The sequence below is a fragment of the Alosa sapidissima genome, chromosome 20 (genome assembly GCF_018492685.1).
Source record: "Alosa sapidissima isolate fAloSap1 chromosome 20, fAloSap1.pri, whole genome shotgun sequence".
Taxonomy (NCBI): Eukaryota; Metazoa; Chordata; class Actinopteri; order Clupeiformes; family Clupeidae; genus Alosa; species Alosa sapidissima.
Window position 1 is genome coordinate 25084544 of NC_055976.1, and position 21447 is coordinate 25105990.

At 41.8% G+C, this 21447-nt stretch overlaps 1 protein-coding gene across 4 annotated transcripts; it reads left to right on the plus strand.

Moving 5' to 3' along the window:
- Positions 1–1035: 1035 nt before the first annotated feature.
- On the plus strand, positions 1036–21400 carry tnip1 (TNFAIP3 interacting protein 1). 4 transcript variants are annotated; one of them, XM_042074003.1, is made up of 18 exons: positions 1036–1093; positions 4269–4458; positions 5815–5964; positions 6502–6590; positions 6800–6868; positions 8558–8779; positions 8974–9068; positions 9412–9574; positions 10264–10356; positions 10979–11044; positions 12545–12676; positions 14123–14251; positions 15779–15910; positions 17189–17314; positions 17668–17748; positions 18031–18231; positions 18544–18628; positions 19490–21400. In XM_042074003.1, exons 2-18 carry the CDS (start codon positions 4299–4301, stop codon positions 19549–19551), a joined length of 2055 nt encoding a protein of 684 aa, XP_041929937.1. In that variant the 5' UTR covers positions 1036–1093; positions 4269–4298; the 3' UTR covers positions 19552–21400. The 4 variants fall into 4 exon arrangements, with proteins under 4 accessions (XP_041929937.1, XP_041929935.1, XP_041929939.1 ...); XM_042074001.1 differs by lacking the exon at positions 1036–1093 and adding an exon at positions 2619–2715; XM_042074005.1 differs by lacking the exon at positions 1036–1093 and adding an exon at positions 2619–2715 and having other exon boundaries at positions 15782–15910.
- Positions 21401–21447: the final 47 nt, after the last annotated feature.

Consider the following 21447-nt stretch of genomic DNA (forward strand, 5'->3'; position numbering starts at 1 on the left):
CTCGCCGTGCCATTGCTCGCTCTTATTTGGCTGCATGTGCGTGTGTGAGAGCAGCTGTTGTCAGGCCATCTTTGAGTTAAAAGAGGAAAGAAGAAAAAAAAACGAAAAAAAAAAAAACAGTGAGGCTAGGAAATCCCCTGCAGTAGGCCAAACTGCGTCGCAACATCAGTAATGTGTGCATGAAATTTGCAGCCACAGTGCAGAACATCAGAGTAGCACAGTTCTTGACACTAGTTTAAATAAAAGTATTGGTTGATAATGATAATAATAATAATTATAGTCGTATGCAGACATGTGTTCTGTTTCTTGCCATGATCATATAATGATTACATTTCAAATTATATAGAATCATTGAATCACCAGAATCTTCACATGATTTTGACTATATAAAAATGATATTTATTCTAACTGTACATAATCATAGTTATATCTTTTGCTTTAGTCTAGTTATTGTTGAGAGTTCCAGTCTCAGAGGAAAGTCATTATTGTAGTCATGCAATCTCTGAATAATGTATGTGCATTTGTAGTTAAACAAATCAAAATAGAACTTGTTGTGTCCCACACTTTGTTGCCTCAGGCTGGGGAACTATAAGGGATGCAGGTGTGTAATGTACCAGTAGAGGTTTTACCTGAAGGGAAGTGGCAATGTCAAACTTTCTTTATTCAGTTTGAAATTGTTTCATGTTTGTTTCACACTGTTTAATGCTACAATTAAGCAATACGAAAGTGTTTTATGGGAGAGAGATGAACTGGTTAACTCGTCCATGCCAGAAGATTTACATCTCTGCACTTATAAACACCAGAATATTTTTGTTCTGCCATTTAAGTCAGTACATTACAATTCGAATAGTATTTTTTGTTATTGCAGGGGATAAGCAATATAATTATACAAACTATTGCTGTTTTCTGGTACCATTTAACTAGAGCGAATCAACTTCTTGGACAGGCACCAGGTCCCCCCTTTTGAGCTGAAAATATCAGGGCCTTTTACTAAGTGGGAAATCCCCGACTATCTAAACACAGTGAATTCGCTTCCCCCCCAGCCACCAGTTTCCTTAAAAAACGCCTCTCGGACACAAGCTAAAGTGTGTAGGTGAGTGTGTTTGTTTTGCATTCTCATACAAAAAATGTGAGTAATTGTTTAATGTATATTCATCTGATTTATTTTGTAGTTGCTGCAAATTGTCATTGTTTCTTAAGTTTTAAAACTTCTTTTTACTTTTTGTGACAGACTGCACAACATGTGCAGTAATCTCAGAGGTTTTCTGTTTATAAAAAGGGTGAATGTGTGTCATCATCCATAGCCTAATGGTCTAATGAGTTTTGACTTTCTTTAGGTCTGCCTCTGTTATCTTTTCACACTGTAAACCAGTATGGAGTTCTGTTGAGTTACTAGAACAGTGGCAATATTGGAGACCTGTGTAGGAACAATGTGTAGGCCTGACAGAGCTGTAATAGTGTACTGATATGAACATATGGATGTGAATACTCACATATGGCAGTATCGCCTTGGTGATATCATAAATTAGTCCAGTTCTAAATTTTAGTTGGTATGGGGTGTTGCCTTGATGATATTCTAATTTAACTATGGGTTATAGTTTGTATTGATTGTTAGATATAGGCTATTTTTTATCATACAGTTTTTTTACGAAAAGATGTCTTGATATTTTTGATTATCCAAAAATATTGGTCATGGGTCATTATTGAAATAAAAGGTACACAGGGTTAAGCTGCGCTTTGCTTCCTCTGGTGCGACAGTCAAGGTAAAAGTTCAGAACAAATGAGAAGGACTCTCATTAATGAAAGAAGGTATTTCATTATAATACACAGCTATACACGCTGTGTTATAAGAGCATAAAATCTTTCTAGGAGTCTGAGCAGCAATCGGTGCACTTTTGACACTCACTGTTGTCCTAATTCTGAAAAATAAATAAATGAATAAAGAGACGGCACGCTTAATGTTATTTAGTTTTTGTCTGTAGGCCAAATAGCCTAAATTTGTCAAAGGTTTATCACACAAAATATACTTGGAAAATACAATAGGCTTACAATTAATTCATATCATGACAGTGGAAGTTATGACAGGAGCTGAGCTTACTTTGTCAGGCTGTATGCTGTATTAAACAGTTTAAGATGCTCAACAGCATGACATTAGGCCTATAGATTTGTTGAGCCTTTTGGCATGGTCTCCAGCATTTCATCACTGAAACATTTAAGGAAATGAGTCAGATAAATTAATTTTGTGGTAACATGCACAGACAATTAATCTATTCAAGTAGGCTACATGTAAGTGCATGTCTAGATGGAGGGACAAGGACCACCAACGTATAACTTGGTTGGGAAATATCTTTATAAAAAAAAATGAAGAAGAAGAAAACAATAAAAAGTGCCTACCTATCATCAGGTTACCATTAGAACATTTCCCATAAGTTGGCCTAATTCAACTGAACAATAGACCTAACCACTCAAAAAACAGTTCAACTCTAACAATTAATCAGTCTGTTTTGACACTTTGACACTTGTCACTCAAAAAGAGCTGGTAATTTTGAACTATGTCTTTAAATATTAAAATAAGCAAACAGTATGAAGCTTGTGATTGGTTCATTGGGCTGTCAACCACGGCTGTTTACATCAAGTGTTAGGTGGAATTTCCCTGGTTACGACATGGACTTCCGCAAATTTTTGGACAAACGAAGATACTTCGCCGTCTGAAAGGTAGCTTGTCCCCTGTCTCGTTTGAATTGTAGCCTATGTCTATTTGTTTTAGACTAGATCTAGAGGCAATTGTTTCTTTATGTTGACACAGTGATGGCTTGTATTGTGTGACTTGCTTTGTCGTAGGAAGTAAATGTGTAGTCAACAGCTGACCGAGGTAACGTTATTTAACATTAACGTTAACGTTTATGACTGGGTTATAGCACATCACCTGTTCAAGAAAATATCGTTAGCAATTTGGCAATAGCTAAATTAGCCAAATTCAGCTAACAGTAACTGCTAAATGTGCCAAACCCAAAGATTATGATTAGGGATAATTCTACGATATTTAGCATGGTTTGTATCATCATCTTATGTTAATGTTGCGACCTAGTGTCCAACCATACATACCTGGCTGAAAAGTGGCTTGCCAACACACCAGATGGTTCGTGTTTATGTACATTTTGCATATAGCTAGCATATCTATCAAAGATTGCTATGATGGCTAGCTAGCTTGTATTGTCTAGTCACTGGAAACTGATTGCTAACGAATAGTCACCAGATTACACAGACTTATCTCCTGGCAATGACTGGTAACGTTTAGGACTAACGTTAATGTTAGATTGTTAGCTATGTATCGATAGCTTGCTGTACTTGTTAGCTAACGTTAGTGAAGTAACATTAACCAAGCTTGCTAGCTATCGGTTTTACATTCGATTGTTCCTTGGAAAACGTATGTCAGTCGGCCGTGAAAATGAAAAAGAAACCACGATGTCTTGTTATGGCTAAGTTGGCAATGTAATCTTGTGTTGTCGCTAGTCACTGCTCTGACGTTACCTCTGCTGTGTTGGTGGCCCGTTGTCGTGACTATGTAGCATCTATTCATGTTTTGAGAGAATTCGTGGCAGTTGAGGTTGAGCTTGCCAGTTTTAAACTGCATGGAAGGCTGCAAGACTGCAGACAAAACCTTTCTGTTGGTCATTTCGTAGTGCTACTCTTGGCAAAGACTAAACAGAAGCCAGTAGAGTCTATGGCATTTCCTTTTGTATTGTTGTTTTGAATGACATTTGTATTGTAGCCGAGTTGCTTAGCAGGAACAGGGATGTTCAGAATGGACTTCCTTACCAGTAAGACACTGCGATAAGAAGAAACACAGTGACCCATATATGATTATGGCCGAAGTGTTTCAACAATATCTTTATGTGGGTGGAATCCCCCGCTATTCAAGGAGGTCTGTGCCTGATTTTACTGTAGCTGACATGTCCATTCAAATCACCTGGTTTAAAATAGCAACTCAAAAATGCTCTGCAAGGGAGTCATTCAAATGTCAGGCTTTTGAATTGCAAAAGGTCAATGCATATGCGAGGTACACAGACAAAGATGTAATCGGTACCCAGAGGAGGTCGTAGCAGGCCTGGTGAACAATGTCATTTATCAGACCTTTAAATATGGAAAAATGAAAACATGTGAATGTTGGGCTACATTCCAACTGGTTCTGTGTCTCTCTGTGCCTCTCTGTGCCTCTCTCTCTCTCTCTCTCTCTCTCTCTCTCTGTGTCTGTCTCTCTGCTTCAGGAGTGATGCTTGTTCAGTGTTGAGAAGGCGATGATGGAGGGAAAGGGCCCGTACCGAATTTACGACCCCGGTGGGAGCGAGTGCCAAGTCCGAGAAGAGAGCAACAGCGCGAGCGCCAGCGGCAGCTACAGGCAGCTGCTGGAGGAGAACAGTGTACTACGGGAGCGCATGAAGGGGCTCAAGAGTCTCGGTGAGTAGCCAGAGCCCCAGTCATTCATCTACACATTTGGCCCCTATGTGTTGAATTGATGTGTCAGGTTTATTTTGGTGTGTTTGTCAGTGGCCTGACAGGTGGAAAGAGACGTGATGCTGTGCCAGGGAGATTTGGTTTCTAGGTAGAATATGTGTGGTGTGACACACATAGGGGAGAGTGGGGGGTCGAGGGGGCAGGGAGTTGGGTCATTTCATTCTAGAACTGACTGTGTCATGGATTATAGTGAGTTGTATTACTGTGGACTGGTATTACTGTGGAGGATGTTTTGTTGGTTTCGTGTCGGTACTGAGAGGTTGCATAGTGTTTTGCTTCCCTTTTCACATGTCAACTTGTGTCATGATTAACATCTAATTTTGTCAGGCAGTGAGGTAATTTTTTTGCATCGTTGTCATTTGGGTGTGGTAAAGCCTTGATTAGAGTCATGGACGTATTTCAATAAGAGAAGTGATGAAATAAGGTGAGGGGATCTCAGTCATGTTAAGTCATCTTATATGACTTCCCTCTACTATAGCACTCTTGGAATAAACGTGTATGATTGTAATAGCTATTATGCTTATGACAGTAGTGGTACAACTTAACTTTTTTTTTTGTGATCAACATTTTTTATTAGAAAAGAATGAGATGTTACATTTACAGTCACATTTAACTTGAACATACACACCACAAACTATAGTACAACACTCAATACATAGCTCTGAGAGATAAAAGTGAGATAGTGAAGGAGATTAAAGATAGCAGTCACATAGTCAACATTAGCTAAAAAGTATACAGTTTAACTTAACAAGTGCCAAGTAAGTGGCGGTAGGGAGAGGTAGCCTAATAGTTCTTCGTTTTGATTATTTGTTATTCATTTTTAAAAGGCGCTATTTGAAACCGAAAAATGAGAGTACAAAGACTTGGCATCTAATTTTGGAACACAACTGGTGATGTGACCTTTTTAGGACGTGCCCCCGTCATATTTTTAAAAATGTGTCCAGACCAGTTCCTCATGTGCAGAAAGTTTGTTTGAAAGATTGTATGGGCGGTTCTGAGCTGCATGCCAGATGCAGACTATGTTTTGTAATGGTACTTGCATCTCTGTCTCTTATCCCTCCCATGCCTATGTTTCCCTCCCTCCCTCCATTCCTCACATCTGCCTCCCTCTCCCTCTCTCTCCCTTTCTTTCTCTATTCCTTCATCCCTTGTCTTTCTTTCTTTCTTTCTTTCTTTCTTTCTTTCTTTCTTTCTTTCTTTCTTTCTTTCTCTCTCTCTCTCTCTCTCTCTCTCTCTCTCTTTCTTTCTCTCCCTCTCTGCTCCTCCCTTCCTCGCTCCCTCTGCACTGTCACTCCTCAGGAGATCTGCTGGAGGAGTCCCAGATGGAGGCGTCCAAGCTGAGGAAGAGGGTGGAGGAGCTTGTCAGGGACAACGAGGCTCTCAAGTCCTCCACCCCCAGCTTCGCATCCAGCCTCTGCATGGGGACCCCTGTCCAGACAGAGGCCCAGGGTGAGAACCATGGGCCAATGGCCTCTGACTTATTTCTTGACCTGTGTGTAGAGACTCTTGAGATTGCAAGGCATACTCTTGAAATTACACCAATCCAGGGCAAGTAGCCTAAGTAGTAAGTTTTGGGTGCTGGATGAAAGGGGAAGGTCACAGCGATGACAAAAAAGTCTGCACACCCAGTGTGGCTCCCAAGAAGATATTTAATGACATGACGTTTCAGGGTAAGCCCTTGCTTAGGCGTGAAAGCTCTTGGGATTACAAACTAAAAGGCTCTTGGGATTACAAACCAAAAGGTTTATATAAATTGTGCGTGTGATGGTATGGATTAAGCAGAGTCTATCTTATTTCAAGTTTTTGATGGTAAGTTTTTTTTTTTTTTTTTGTCTGCATTTCCTGATGACCTAATTTAAAAGCAGGAAGCATCTTGAAATTATTGAAGAGGGATATCGTTTGGAATGTTTTGGTTTGTGGTTCGCTGCTGTGCTCTTCTGACAACTCTGTCTGTCGCTTTCTCCCTCTGTGTGAAATTCCCCTTAGGCCATGCCAAGCACCACGCTCATCTGAGTGCTGATTGCACAGAAACGCGGGAATGCATGACTGCAAAGGCTGTCCAATCAGACCTCAATGTGAGTGAATGTGTGCTTCCTCCCCATCCCATAATAACAGCACTGAATACATGCTACACTCATGTGTTGGGCACTATTGCTCAATATTGTGCTTTTCGCAAACAGTGCATCAGCTAATCTTGTCTCCAGTTTGCGGAAAGGGTCTGTATCTACTAAAGAAACTCACTTCTAACTAATTTCGTGTGTGTGTGTGTGTGTGTGTGTTACAGGAAGTGTCTTCAGAGTTTGAGGTTGTGAATATGGAAGACCGTGGAGCTGTCACCACAGAAACTCAAGCGGTGCGTTCCAGTGTTTTATGGCTTCAGGGATATGTGGAAATTTTGGAACTTCCAGCAACTTTAGTTTTCTTCTTCTTGAAGGCTGAATCCTGCAGTTTGTCAACCTCACACTATCTTGAATCACTGTCTTGATTCAGCTGCATTCTGGTTCATTAAGCATTGTCAATACAATGTAGTAAAACCTTAATAATACATAGTACTTACACACTTAGCAAACTACATAGTAACACATTTCTCATCCTGAGTAATACAATATAGTAATACAATATAGTGACCTATTTCTCACCTTTCAATCACGTCGTGTAGTGATAAGTTCCCAGTGCACTGTCCTCCTTGAATGGAAAATAAGAGTTCATAATGGTTCAGGTCAAGAGTGTAACCAAGGAGTGTGAAGTGGGTGCAGAGGTGCTTAGGTTTCGTTTCATCCCTAAGTTTTGCTTTCCCTACTTCATGGTTGGCCACGGACACTTGTTGAGCAACAACAGGATCCAGCCGGTCAAGCTATCTCTACAGTGTTTGCCCTAAGCGTGGATGACGGCTGTTTCTCCTGCTTCTGAACACTATGTAATCTGTAGCCGTTTATGGGCGCTAGGGATGTAACGATTACCAATGTAAAGGTAATCCACGATAAAAATGTTGGCGATAACAATTACTGTTTTCATTTCAAATATCATAATTATCCCAGTTGACTACCACGGTGTGGAAACTGTGTGTTTAATCCTTCGCAGCTTAATCTGAGCCTGCTTTTGACATAGTCCTGCCTGGTACAATGAAACAAAACTGGTACCTACTGATTATGTTGTCTTATTGATGGATTTAACCGCGATTCGGATTAGGTTACACCTGCTTTTAAAGGCGGAACATTTTCAATGCAAAACGTGCGCTGTATCATGTAGCCACTCTGCGTCTTTTTATGTGCACATCCACATTAAATCCATTCCACTCACGTTATAAGGAGAATACCGTAGCCTAAAGTTTTATTTTGAACACTTACTGGGTCTCACTAATTGGATCCAAATAACAGAAATAGCACTCATAATCATGGTAAGTTAAGCTATAAGTACATAGCCAATTAAACTTGAAAAAAGTGAACGGGACAACACACAATGCCATGGTAATGTTATGCTATGCGATGATGCTGAAAACCGTGATAATTTTGGTCACTATTACCGTGAGGTTACATTTTCATACTGTTACATCCCTAATGGGCGCTAATTACCAACCTTGTTAGCATGGCTTCGGGCTATATCCTGCTCGTTTTCCTTATCAAGGCGGCTCATTTAGAAGTTGGTGACATAACACCTTTCTGCTATTGTGCCTGTCCAGATTGACTCAATAGGGAATCCACAGGATTAACATGAATAGAAACACATCATCGTGTTGAGTCATCATGGGAACGGCAGCCAGACTAACTATAGCTGAACACACACACACACACACACACACACACAGAGACACACAGAGAGACACACCCACACACACACACACACACACACACACTAACTCTAGGTCAGTTGGCAATATCTGAAATTCCTCTCTGTGTAATAGTTGGCTGTCTTAAGAAGCCCCATAGCACTGGCCTTAGTCAGGTGCGGTGACTACGAGGTGGATTTGGTGAGTCAGGGCAGGGAGGGGAGAGTCCGACTGGCTCGCCCACTGATCGTGCCGTCCTGGTGTTTCCCTCTCCAGGCCCCTGTTGTGGCCGCGTCGGCGTCGGCCTCAGTGCCTCACCTGCCCCAGGAGAACATGGAGCTGGCCAGCCAGCTGCAGCGTCTGGAGAGTTCCTTCAGTGTGTTCGCCGAGGAGTCCAACCCCAGCCAGCTGCTCGCCCACCTGGGCCGCATGGCTGTCGAGTTCCACCACCTCTCCTCCAAGGTGCAGAAGAACGAGCAGAGGACCTCACTCCTTCAGGTAAGCCCCTTCCACACACACACACACACACACACACACACACACACACACACACACACACACACAGATATTTACACATACACCTACACACACACAGATATTTACACATACACCTACATACGCTCTGTTGACACGCTCGTAAGCTTTGTTCTTTGTTTGTTCTTCTCTTGTTTATTTTGCCTGTCATTTTATAGACTCTCTGTGAACAACTCCGGCAAGAGAATAATGAACTCCGAAAGAAAATGGAGGAAGATCTGCAGTACAGGAACCGGGACTTAGAGCAACTACGGTAAGAATTTTTGTTTCTCTTTAAAAGTTAACCTTTTAGCATTTACCATGGAGAGCAAAATACCTGTTTTACCTGATACTTGACAAAAGAAAATAAACTGTGACAAAAGCAAAGTTTGAGACTTTCAAGAACAGAAAGCATTGAATTGCATCTCCTGTTTAGATAGTTTTGCTTTTGGTATTGCAGGGTCTTTCCATAGACCCCCCAACCCCCCCCCCCTCCATAAATCCCAAACCTACTTTTGTTCTAACTGACCTCTACGGGAATCTCAGTATTCGTTCAGCCCCTCTCTTGACTCACACTTTTGCTTTTGCTCTGGCTCCCGTACGGACGTCCTCCCCAGGCAGGAGAATCTGAAGCTCAGAGAGCAGATCGCCGGAGGCGGACCGCCAGCGCCAGCGCCAGCGCCAGCGCACAAACAGGAGGCCAGAGCGTCCGAACCCAAGGAGGAAGCGGCCAAAGAGGAACCGGCTAAAGCCAAGGTGGAGGTGACCATGACGCAGCAGGTGAACAACCATACCCTGTGTCTCAGAAAGTCTATGACTAAGTACTATGTTCTCAAATCTTTATTCAGGGGATAATTATATGACTGAACAAAGCAAGTTATGACTGTCCTACAAGTTGTACATTGATATATTAGAATCCATGCTCAGGTTGGTAAATCAGTCATGATCTTAAGAGTTATACCCATGAGGGATTGTGATTTATTAGTTAAGTTATTGATATTAATCAAAAATTTGATATTTTAAATGATGCCCTGAGAAAGCAGTGCCAATTTACTTGTGGGTTCTTGGGATAGTCTTAAAGGGAGAATTGGTAATCATTCTCATCTCCTGAGTCAACTTGACCACTAGCTACATTGGGAAAACCATTAAACTCCCAACTTACCCCTTTCCATCTCCTTGTCATGTCTGTGTAATTTCCTCTTTTTTTAGAATGAATAGTGGTAAGTTTCATAGTCCGATCATTCATTGCTGACAAATGGAGTTTTGCTTTTTATTACTGTTCAGCTGTTGTGTAAGCATACATCTGAGTTGGCCAGATGTTGAAATAGTACTGCTTATGATTATAAAAAAGATAAGTCACGGGAACTGAACTCCAAATAAATGTGGTAATTCAGTATCATCTATGTCCTAATGCCGGGACTGTTGGTCATAATGGTGTTTACTAAGAGGAAGTGTCATGTTCTATCCAGACTGGGAAAGTGCTTGAGAAAACCCCAGCCAAGACCTGTGACCCAGAGGTGTATGAGAAGAGGATCAGGCTCCTGGAGAAGCAGAGGAAAGACGTAAGCTCTCTCCCTTCACTCACACCCAGAGCCTCTTGTTGGGGACAGAGCAGCAGACAAGAAATACATATAGACGCATGCACCATGCATACATCATGCAATCATGCACACACACACACACACACACACATACATACATACATACATACATACTGTACATGCACGCACACACATACATACATACATACATGTACATACATACATACACACACACACACACATACATACACACACACACACACACACACACACACACACACACACATATACACACACACACACATACATACATACATACATACTGTACATGCACGCACACACACACATACATACATACATACATACTGTACATGCACGCACACACACACACATACATACATACATACATACATACATACACACACAGATTCTTGAATGCTACACGGCTACTCTGAAATCATCGGTCAGTTTATTGTAACAATCATTATATAGTAAGTCATGGAAATTCAGATTTTTTTGTCGGGGAAAGTCAGGTAAAAGTCATGGAATTTTTCATTTGACTTGAGTGGGAAGTGTGCGTGGGAACCCTGCGTATCCATGCGTAGCCAACCGGTTGCTGTGCTCTGTCCCCTTCTTATCTCAGGTGCTGGAGGTGAATAAACAATGGGATGTGCAGTGGACAGCCATGAAGACCCAGTTTGAACAGAAGGTAATATTTCATATTTGAGAGAGAGAGAGAGAGAGAGAGCGAGAGAGAGAGAGTTCCAGTAATGGAGTCCATTAGCGGAGACTAAAACAAGATTCATCTTAATGCTATAGCACCTGAACTATGTCCGTATTACTTTTGGATTGATTTATTTATTTTATTTTTGCATTGATTTCCTCAAATGAGATTAGATTATCAAATTGGAAACTGGTCTGGTAAAGTGTGATTAAAACATTCTGAAACATCCTTTTTGCTTATGCGCTGGACCAGTCCTGTGGAAACCTCTGGTTCTCTCTGTGCTGGCGTTCTGGAGCAGCAGTAGAATAGTTGCCTGCCCACTGGTCTGCCCAGGTTCCGATCCGGAACCTGCCGTTGCAATTCCATGTCACTTGCTCAGCTTTTACTTTTGCACTGTGACTGCATTAGTGTCTCTCTCTCTCTCTCTCTCTCTCTCTCTCTCTCTCTCTCTCGGTCCTATATCTCTGTTCGTTTTGACAGCTTTTGAAAAAAAAAAATACTGCAGAGGCCACATCCCTCCTGTCGCACCTCAAACAGAATTTCCCTTACCTCTCTGGTACCCGCCAACTTCCTGCGGGGGGGGGGGGGCATAGTGTGGGGGGAGCCCAAAGTTACGCAGCTCCAGGACTCTGCCGGCTCACTGCTGCTGCGGCGACTGCAACAAGAATGGCAGTAGTTTGCCGTCTCGAATGGGCTTAGGAGGGCTGAAAGGTGTTTTTTGTTTTTTTGTCTTTTGGTGTGTGTGTGTATGTGTATCCGTACGCTGTCGCGTTGACGTCACACGGCCTGCGCGCACAAACACACCGACTGGAACAAAAATAAAATCCGGCCTTTGAACCTGTTTACATGCGTCTTTGTTTCCAGACAGTGGCCTGACTCATTTGAAAACATGTTTTTTGCTTCTTCGAGGGTAGTATTACAAATAAGCCTAGTCAGCCTGACAGAACTGTCTAAAGCCAATAGGGTCTTTCTCCGTGATACTGAGATTCACCACAGAAAGGTCAGTGTAGTACTCACTTATTCTGTGTGGCACAGGGTGACTATTACGCCACGTCCGGACAAAACAATGAAATATCACTGTGACGAGATGAATCGAATGTATATCGTAAACCACCTGCGTCAGAGCAACAGGAAGCTTCAGATCATTAGATAATAGTCCTCACTACAGTATATTGGGAAATACAACCGTGTATACAGTGACATTTTTTTTTCCTCAAATACGTGTTTGTTAATCAGTAGGCAGCTTTCGCACAAGATGAGCAACCAGAAACTGTCAAACAGAAAATGTCAAAATGCGTCAAAATCCTCATTGATTCGACCCTATAACACACAAATCAATTTTGTCAAACAGCAAAACATTTTCAAAAAGGTTTCTTGTAGCAGTATCTGTAGCCTCAATAATCAACTGATAAGTCAGCAATCAGTCCATACGTCCATATGTGTTTCATTGGTTGACTGTTTGTTGACTATCCTCCTTCCTCCCAGATCACAGACCTGCGCCAGCGGCTTGCAGACTCCCAGAAGGCCGTGCTGGAGCTAGAGACGGAACGGGAGCAGAGGCAGCGCGACTACGACAAGAAGCTGCTGCTCGCCAAGTCAAAGATCGAGAATGTGCAGGTAAGTCCCTCCCAGCACGCATACCTTACCTAAATTACCCCCCCCCCCCATACCTTCCCAGGTAATGTGCGGGCAGGTCGGATAACCCCCTTGCCCCAGCAGAGGGGTATTTACACTCGTTTAGAATGATTGATGCTGTTATTTACCCCGTGGCCTTGGGGTGCTCCAGAAGCGAATCAGGTGCTCTGGCACTCACCTGAGACTCCCGTAAACAGAGCCCGTCGCCCCCTCGCATTAAGTAGATGGCTCGGAAACCTTTCTTAGAAGGAAAGCCGATTCTATAGTTTGTGCCGCAAGAATTAGCCTGGGGCCATCATCTGTCTATCTGCCTCTGTTATCACGGGAGGTGTTGACAGCCTGCTGTGGCACGACGCTCGCTGGCCTTTGGGGAAGACGAGTACATGCGTGGCACAGTAGCTGGCATGAGCTGCACTGTTGGCACCTGGCATGTCCGCAGAATGTAAAAACAGGTCTTAAGCTCACTGAAGTAGCACTGCTACTGTTTCTAGGAAAGGTCTTCCGTCTTACCTGTTATATGGTTATATTTTGTGTTGTTTGTGGGCTTGTTTCATGAACTTCTGCTCTCCTATTTACCCCATGACATATTAGAATAGTTGTTGTACCTTGAACAAACTCATTATGTTATGACTCATAACTTATCAAAGTATGATTTATTTGTGTGCATAAAAAACGCTTCTCTGTAGATCACTCTTGATTGTGGTGTAAGTTATATGTGTGTAAGTTGATTTAGTCATTATGAATCATGACTATGCTTTGAGAATCACTGAAGTTAGACCCATGTTACAGTAGAATTTCACATGGTAGTTGTGTCTCGTAATAACTTTGTTGTATTTATCATACTGGTTTGTGCACTTCTTCTTACCTGTTTTTCACACGGTGCGTTTCCCAGTATCACTTACATCGTGACAAGGACTCTGTGTTTTCCCTTTCCCACATGAGTCTCACCTGTACCGACTCCAGATCAGTTAGAGCAGTTGTGGTGGCGAACGTCCTCAAAACCTCTAAGAGACAGACAGAACTTTCGTAGTCTCGTTACCTAACACTTGATGTGCCTTTTGAGTGATTGGGGATTTTATGATGTGAGGTTTCACTGCATTTGCATTCACTGACCACCGCGAGGCCTTTTATCACAGCCTTTATTCAAGTGTGTTTCCAGTAAGTGTTATAGTCATTTGTATGATGCATAGAGGCAAATGAGGACCAATATTTTAAAGATGCTGTCCGCGATCCGGTTTTGGTCTCGAAAAAGGTAGTTGATATTGAGTTCAACAACGAGTCAAATTGGCCTGTACCCCTCCCTTTCTTGCCCCTGGGTTGGATTGTTTATAGCTTTCTAAAGGTGCTGCTTGCATGTCTGTACAGGCCACATAAGTAAGTGTGTGTGTGTGTGTGTGTGTGTGTGTGTGTGTGTGGGTACGGGTACAGGGTGAGAAGGAGTGTCTGACGTCGGAGACCTGTGAGCTGAAACAGAAGGTGCGCTACCTGCAGGACCAGCTGCTGCCGCTCACCAAGCAGCGGGAGTACCAGGAGAAAGAGATCCAGCGCCTGAACCGAGTTAGTGTACACACACACACACACACACTCTCACACACACACACTCACCAAGCAGCGGGAGTACCAGGAGAAAGAGATCCAGCGCCTGAACCGAGTTAGTGTACACACACACACACACACACACACTCACCAAGCAGCGGGAGTACCAGGAGAAAGAGATCCAGCGCCTGAACCGAGTGAACAGACACACACACAGAAACACACATACACATACACATACACATACACACACACACACACACTCACCAAGCAGTGGGAGTACCAGGAGAAAGAGATCCAGCGCCTGAACCGAGTTAGTGTACACACAGGCACACACACACACGCACACACATACGCGCACACACACACACACACTGACGCGCACACATACACGCACACACACACACACACACCAAGCAGCGGGAGTACCAGGAGAAAGAGATCCAAATAGGGCTGCAACTAACGATTATTTTCATAAGCGATTAATCTGCTGATTATTTTCTCGATTAATCGATAAGTTGTTTGATAAAATACCAGAAAATGGTGAATCAGTGTTTTCCAAAGCCCAAGATTATGCCTTCAAATGCCTTGTTTTTTCCACACACCAAAGATATATAGGTCACCTTCATAGAGAAGTAAGTCAAGTTAGAAATATTCAAGTTTAAGAAGCTACAATCAGAGAATTTCTTGTATTTTCCTTAAAAAAAATGATACATCGATTATCAATATAGTTGCCGATTAATTTAATAGTCGACAACTAATCGATTAATCATTGCAGCCCTAGATCCAACGCCTGAACCGAGTTGGTGTATACACAAACACACACACATACAGTTAGTTTTTGATATTGTCTATCATGTCATCTCTTCAGCAATATTCTCATAACAAATGTTAATCAGTTTTAATGATCCTTTTCCTACTCGCATAGACTCATACACAGATACAACACACACACACACACACACACACACACACACACACACACACAATTACTCACTGATACAAAAATATCACTCATACAAGAATCACACACACACACTCCACATCCAATCAAACTTCTGTCCTCAGAGGTGTCGTTACTTCTCAGTAGTGTTATTGTTTTATTGCTTTCTCTCTATGTTTGTCCTGAATATTTGATTGTTAACATTTAGAGAGCTCCAGCTGTCTTCTCTCTTGCATTTAGGGTCTGCCATCGTCTTGGGACTGTCTGCCACTTACTGTACTGCTTTGTGTAATGAAGTCTGCTGTAAATGTCTCGCTCAGTAAAAGTGTTTCATTGGCATTGTAAAACAATGAACTTCAGTCCTTTTCAGGCAATGATTATTCAAATGTAACACGCATACAGGGGTTGTGACGTACAGCAGACAGTCTCTTGATCCTTTTAAGGGTAGTTCACTATACCAGTTTTAAACACTTTTCATAATAAAGTAATGAATAATAATAAAATACTAATAAAGTAGTTTGTAGTAAATAGTTCAGCAACTGCATAATCTAAATTGGAGTGGGTGTGTGTGTGTGTGTGTGTGTGTGTGTGTGTGTGTGTGTAAGCAGGCTCTGGAAGAAGCCCTAAACCTGCACTCGCCCTCCACGACGCAGCAGCCAGGCATCCCCCTGGGTGACGGCGCCATGAACCTGCGCTACCAGGATGCGCTCACACAGATCGCTGTGCTCAAGGAGCAGGTAAACGCCTCACCTCATCTCAGCTGTCATCTCAAATCAACAAACATAAATAAACAAAAACAAAAATAAGCACAAGCACAGCAATATATTCAACATTGAGCATATGAGGCAGATTGGTCTGGAGTGTGTCTTTTGTTTGTGTCACCGTAAGTCCATTATATTAGGGTCAGGGTAGTATTGAATTCTGTTCTGTTCAGCAGGGTTTCTGCGAGGGTCTAAAAAAGTCTAAAATAGATTTAAGAGTTTTTAAGACCTAAATCTCGTAAGCAATATTATGCACTAGGTATGAAATGCGTATAGGTAAGTTTTTTTTGATGCTCATTTAACTACATAGCTACTTGTACATTTGCATTTCTTGCAGCATAGCCCGTCACTTTCAGTGTTGTAGCTCTTTCTCTCAACAGTACAGCTATCACAATGTAGAAACACCTTCAAACTGGATTAGTTTGGAACTGATACAATTTCTATAGCCTGTATTAGTTTACTTTGCTTGTAATTTTGGGACTATGATTTTTCTAAATATTTTTTGCTGGAAAGAGCATGAAGCTGGTCTTAAATTTCGTTCATTATTGCTTTTAAAAATGTCTTACGGTCTTACATTTGACTTATTGAAACCTGCAGAAACAATGATTCAGTGTAATTCTGGTTTTGAGAAATTTGGCAAGAGTTGGTTAGAGACAGGTGATTACAGTAGGTAATCCAAATATTTATCTCTGAGGTCAGATCATTCGATTCATTTGATATTTCAAATGAATGAATTCTTGAAATATCAAGGAAATTAGTTGAAATATTGAAGTTGTACACTGCTCTTGGTAATATGTAATTTTGGCTGTTTATGCAAAGCATAGACATAACATTCACCAAAAATGTAAACGTGTAATGGAAAAGGGAGCGTAGCACATCTATTGTGGGTGAACGTTTCCCTCTGACTTACATTTTGCTGAATTGTATTTTTTTTTTTTTTTTTTTTTCTTTCAATTTTAGAAACCACACTGAGAAAAATCTGAATCTTGTTTTCTTTTTTGAGAGTGAGAACTGACAGCTCAAATGACGCAGACACAGCACGATTATGGCTTTTAAGGTTTTTTTGTTCCATTGATAACATAAGTGTCAGCAAACCAAATGTTAATGAGGTTAAAGGCTGTTAAGGTGATGAGCATGGCAGACCCTGGCTAATCGGGCTGTAACCAGTGGGAGTGCATGCATGTTTACATTTGTCTGAAGAGGCTCATGTTATCGGCTCTCATTGTGACCCCTGTTCATTGCTGTCCGATGCAGGTGAAAATCTTCGAGGAGGACTTCAGGAAGGAGAGGAGTGATCGGGAGAGGATGAACGAGGAGAAGGAAGACTTGCGACGCCAGGTGGAAAGACTCCAGGGTCAGATGACCAATCTAACCAACCAGGTTGGTGCATGGATTTTTCTTTTTGTTTAAAAGAGGAACAGAAATCCCCACGCCACTCCTCCGCCTCATCACCTAGGAGTGGCTCACACTTGAGCGGTTTCCTCACGCGTAATATCTGTTATGAGAGAATGACAATGAAATCCCCACCTGTAAATAGATCGGTATTTACAGTAAATATTGAAAATAGCTGCGGCTAACTCATGTTTCAGCCAACCATGTCACACCAATGACGATCAGCCAGTTTCAGTATCAGATGTTTATGTATGACGATATGATGTTGTGTGAAAAAGTTAATGTGTGTCGGTGTGAAAAAGTTAATGTGTGTGTGTGTGTGTGTATTTGTGTGTTTAAAGCTTCACCAAGCCCAGAATGAGTGTCAGAGAGAGAGATCTGAAAGATGTAAGCTGGAGAGACTGCAGATGCATCATAAGCAGGTACCGTGCAACTTTTACCTTGAACAACAGCGCCATCTTGTGGCTGATGAAATAAAAAAAAAAAATCACCTTTTATCCTTGTAATAAAGCTTTGCAAACCTATATCCCTTTTTTACCATGTACCTCTGTTGACACGTTATGCCTGTCCGTATTGATTAAACTGTGTTGCATTTTCACATGTTAACTCACAACTTAACTAAAAATCTCCATGGTTACTAGACCGATAAGAAACAAAACCATGACTCTACTTACTGACCACAACTTTTCCTCGGAACCTTGTAGGATGGGCAGCCAGAGCGACGCACCTCTGACCCTACCACTGGGGCGGCAGCGGCGGCGCCCAACGGACCCATGAGCCCCCCGTACTGCGGCCCCTTTGTGCAGGTGGGCCACCAGGGCCTGGAGGGCTGGCCAATCCACTTCCCTCCCCGCATGCCCAACCTCAGCACCGCACCCGGCCGAGACTTCCAGCCTGTCACCCCAGTAAGCGCGCGCACACACACACACACACACACACACACACACACACACACACACACACACACACATACATACACACACTCAGAGAGAAACAAACATGCAAAGACGCACACATAATAACAGTGCAGCGTAACATACGTCATCGACACTTGTTTACCAAAGATATGCTCACTCTTGTTACATGATTATCACCTACAAAACACAAAACAGTGGTTGTTTTGCTCATCTGAAAAGATTTAATACCAACAACACACTTAGCAGCTGAGGTGCCTTCTCTGCCCTGCTGACACTGGCTCTGGCTGTGGCTTGTTTCAGGGCTTCCCCTGGCAGTCCTCCTTCCCCCAGCCCAGAGGCAACCGAGGGCAGGCCGACACCGCGCGCCCTCCTCCCGAGAACACCGGTGAGCCAGCAACCAGCACCGCAGGCTGTATTGTGCAAAACATGATGTTGTGATATCAATCAATGTGATTAACACCACTGATGGGTTACTAACTCAATTATGCTGTATTGTTTACAAAAATAACATTTGTGATGTTTTACTAATTCAATTATGCTGTATTGTACACAAAACATTTGTGTCTGTACCTCTGATGTTTTAATAACTCAAGAATATATAATTTACAAGGTAATATAATGTCTGTGGAAAATATCCAAATAATAATTTCCCCTAAATTTTCTCAAAAATGACATTTTTGAAAGGCTCTGAAGTGTGTGACTGAAAGGTGACATGCCAATCATGCTGTGTGCTGACCGGGGGGAGATGTAGACGCCTGCTGTGGCCAAGTCTTTTTGAAGAGATTTAAAAAAAAAAAAATCACATTACAAGCCACAGAAGCAAGATTAAAGATTTTAAATTCAACCGATGCAGTTAAATCCAAATCTTAATGGAGCTGAAAGTATGGCTTTCATAGTATAGACTTTCTATTTTTGCCAGTGGTGTTGTAGGATTTGCTGCTGGTTTTCGCTCACTTGTTAACATGCCATATCAACTCAAAATGTGAAGAGAAATGCATCCAGGTAGACGCAGAAGCAGAAATGTCTGCCAAGAGCAGACACAAGGACGTCATGCACATATGGACCCTTTCAAGAGAGTTCCATTATCAGCATCATAGTTGGCCCCACAAGACTTCCTTTTTAACATTCCATATGTTATCTTAATGCAGAGGAAGTAGATTGGGGCCCAAATAGAACGTTCAAGCATTGTTTTTGTTTTTATTGTTGAAAGGGTCTATTGACATGTGCCCTTTTCCTTTGTCATCAGAGGCCAGCGCATCGGGTTACGGAAAAAGGGATCGCCAGAACATCGACCCTGGGAAGCACTAATGGCAGTCATTCTGTCCCTGGGACGGTGCCCGGCTAGTAGCAGATGCAGTTTCATTTCAGTTGGCATGGTGTGGGTTTCAGAACTATAGGTTCCTACTGGATCGATATTCTATTGTAATGTTGTTTATACTTCAGTTTTATAAGCCTATTTGTGAGACACTGTTTTCCCTATCAAGAGTATATAGACATATTATTTGATTTTTTTTTTTTCTTTCCGTTTTGATTTATTGAACTTCTATTAGTTATACCGTTTTAAATTATATGCGTTATTATATAATTCTATGCAGGAACCGATGGTTTTAAAGGATCAAAATAATTGTACCATCATAACTATTACCATAGCCAGTGAATGAGTGCTTCGTATAAATGAGATGTACATCATAAAATTGACATTAATGTAAATTGAGGACTATTGTTCATTTTCAGTTGGTATGTTGTGGTAGTCCGGAATAGAGTGAAGGGAAAGGTTCTATCCTTAATGGCATATCCGGTGGCACTGGTGACGTTCTGCTGGAATGTTATTATCTGATGATTGGTTGCCAGTTTGTTACCGATTGTAATTTTGATGTTCATCCACTGAGTTAGTTTCATTTTATGTGCTTTAATTATTCAGAGATTTTTGTTTTCTTATTTGATCATATGGATGTGAATTACCAATGATTTATAATTATAATTATTATTATTATTTATAATCTGTTTTTCCATAGACTATTTTTTCATTGTCCTAAGTAATGATGTTCTTTGTGTATCAGTCAGTGTCTCCCCACTCTTGTATATTGTAGCTGTTGAAGGATTGCAGTAAAGTGTATGCATACGCGTGCAATGTGTACACATGGAGTTAGAAACCGCAAACATTCTGCGTGAACGCAGTCCCCATTTCCCCCTCTGCCTTTGATTTGGAAGCCATAAAGGGATTTGAACAGACAGGGGGTGCTGAGGTAGAGGTGGTCGTTTGAAGAGTGTTTCTGCTCTCATAGGAATGTGACATCCTCTATTACGTATTAGATCATGTAGACACGTGACACGGGACCTGCTCTGTGTGGCTCTGTCGATGCTAGAGCTTAACCACTAACCAACAGTAGCTAGTCTCACTATTAGGCATATCGATTGTTGCTCTGCAAGCTGTGCAAAACCTGTGGAAAGGCAAGAGTAAATGTGTTGGTGTATACATTGTACCGGTTTTGTTTTCCTCGGCTGAGAGTTTCTTGCTGTGTTACAAAAGACGCTGTGCGGTTTATATTAATGTACATCCATCTCCACTTGCAAGTTGCCTTTTGTTGACATGTCATAAAGCCTCGCCTGTAAGAACGAGATCTCTTACCTCAAAACAGCTGATCAACTAGAGTCTATTCATGGCCTCATTATTACCTCCGAGAAATCTGGCGTTTCATAGACCCACTGTGCATGTGTCACAATGCCCTGGAGCATTGAAGGTAAACAGGATCAGTGTAACATAATTCCGCTCCTGCATATAAAAATGATTTGCGTTTTCTGTGATCTCTGGAATTGCAGTGCAATTAGACTTGCTGTCAATATGGTATGACGTGTGTCCTGTAAATAAAAACGAAAATGTCTAGATAGTTACCTTGGGAACGCACGGTACTGAGTTTCAAGTCAACAGTCTTTATCAAAGTTTATCAAATTCCTTCGGATTTGCAAGTGGAAGGGTTGTCAGTTGAAATGCACTTTGAAATGTCTGCTTTCTTTACTGGTTTAGCTGTGATTTTGACTGGATTGTAGTTTTGTGCTTTTTGGAGTGAACCTTTTTTCCCCAGTAGGCGAAAGCACATCTTACGTATGTGAAACCCCTTTTGTATTTGACTAGCATAATAAATATATTCTAAATGTCTTTATATCGTACTTAAGTTAGTTGCCATTTAATATGCTTGTACTTGT

Bases quoted from the DNA above. Each gene is read 5' to 3' on its own strand.
- tnip1 (XM_042074003.1), top strand. From the start codon at position 4,299: ATGATGGAGGGAAAGGGCCCGTACCGAATTTACGACCCCGGTGGGAGC. The intron at 10,357-10,978 runs GTAAGCTCTCTC...TTCTTATCTCAG, and splicing joins TGGAGAAGCAGAGGAAAGAC to GTGCTGGAGGTGAATAAACA. The intron at 17,315-17,667 runs GTTGGTGCATGG...GTGTGTTTAAAG, and splicing joins TGACCAATCTAACCAACCAG to CTTCACCAAGCCCAGAATGA.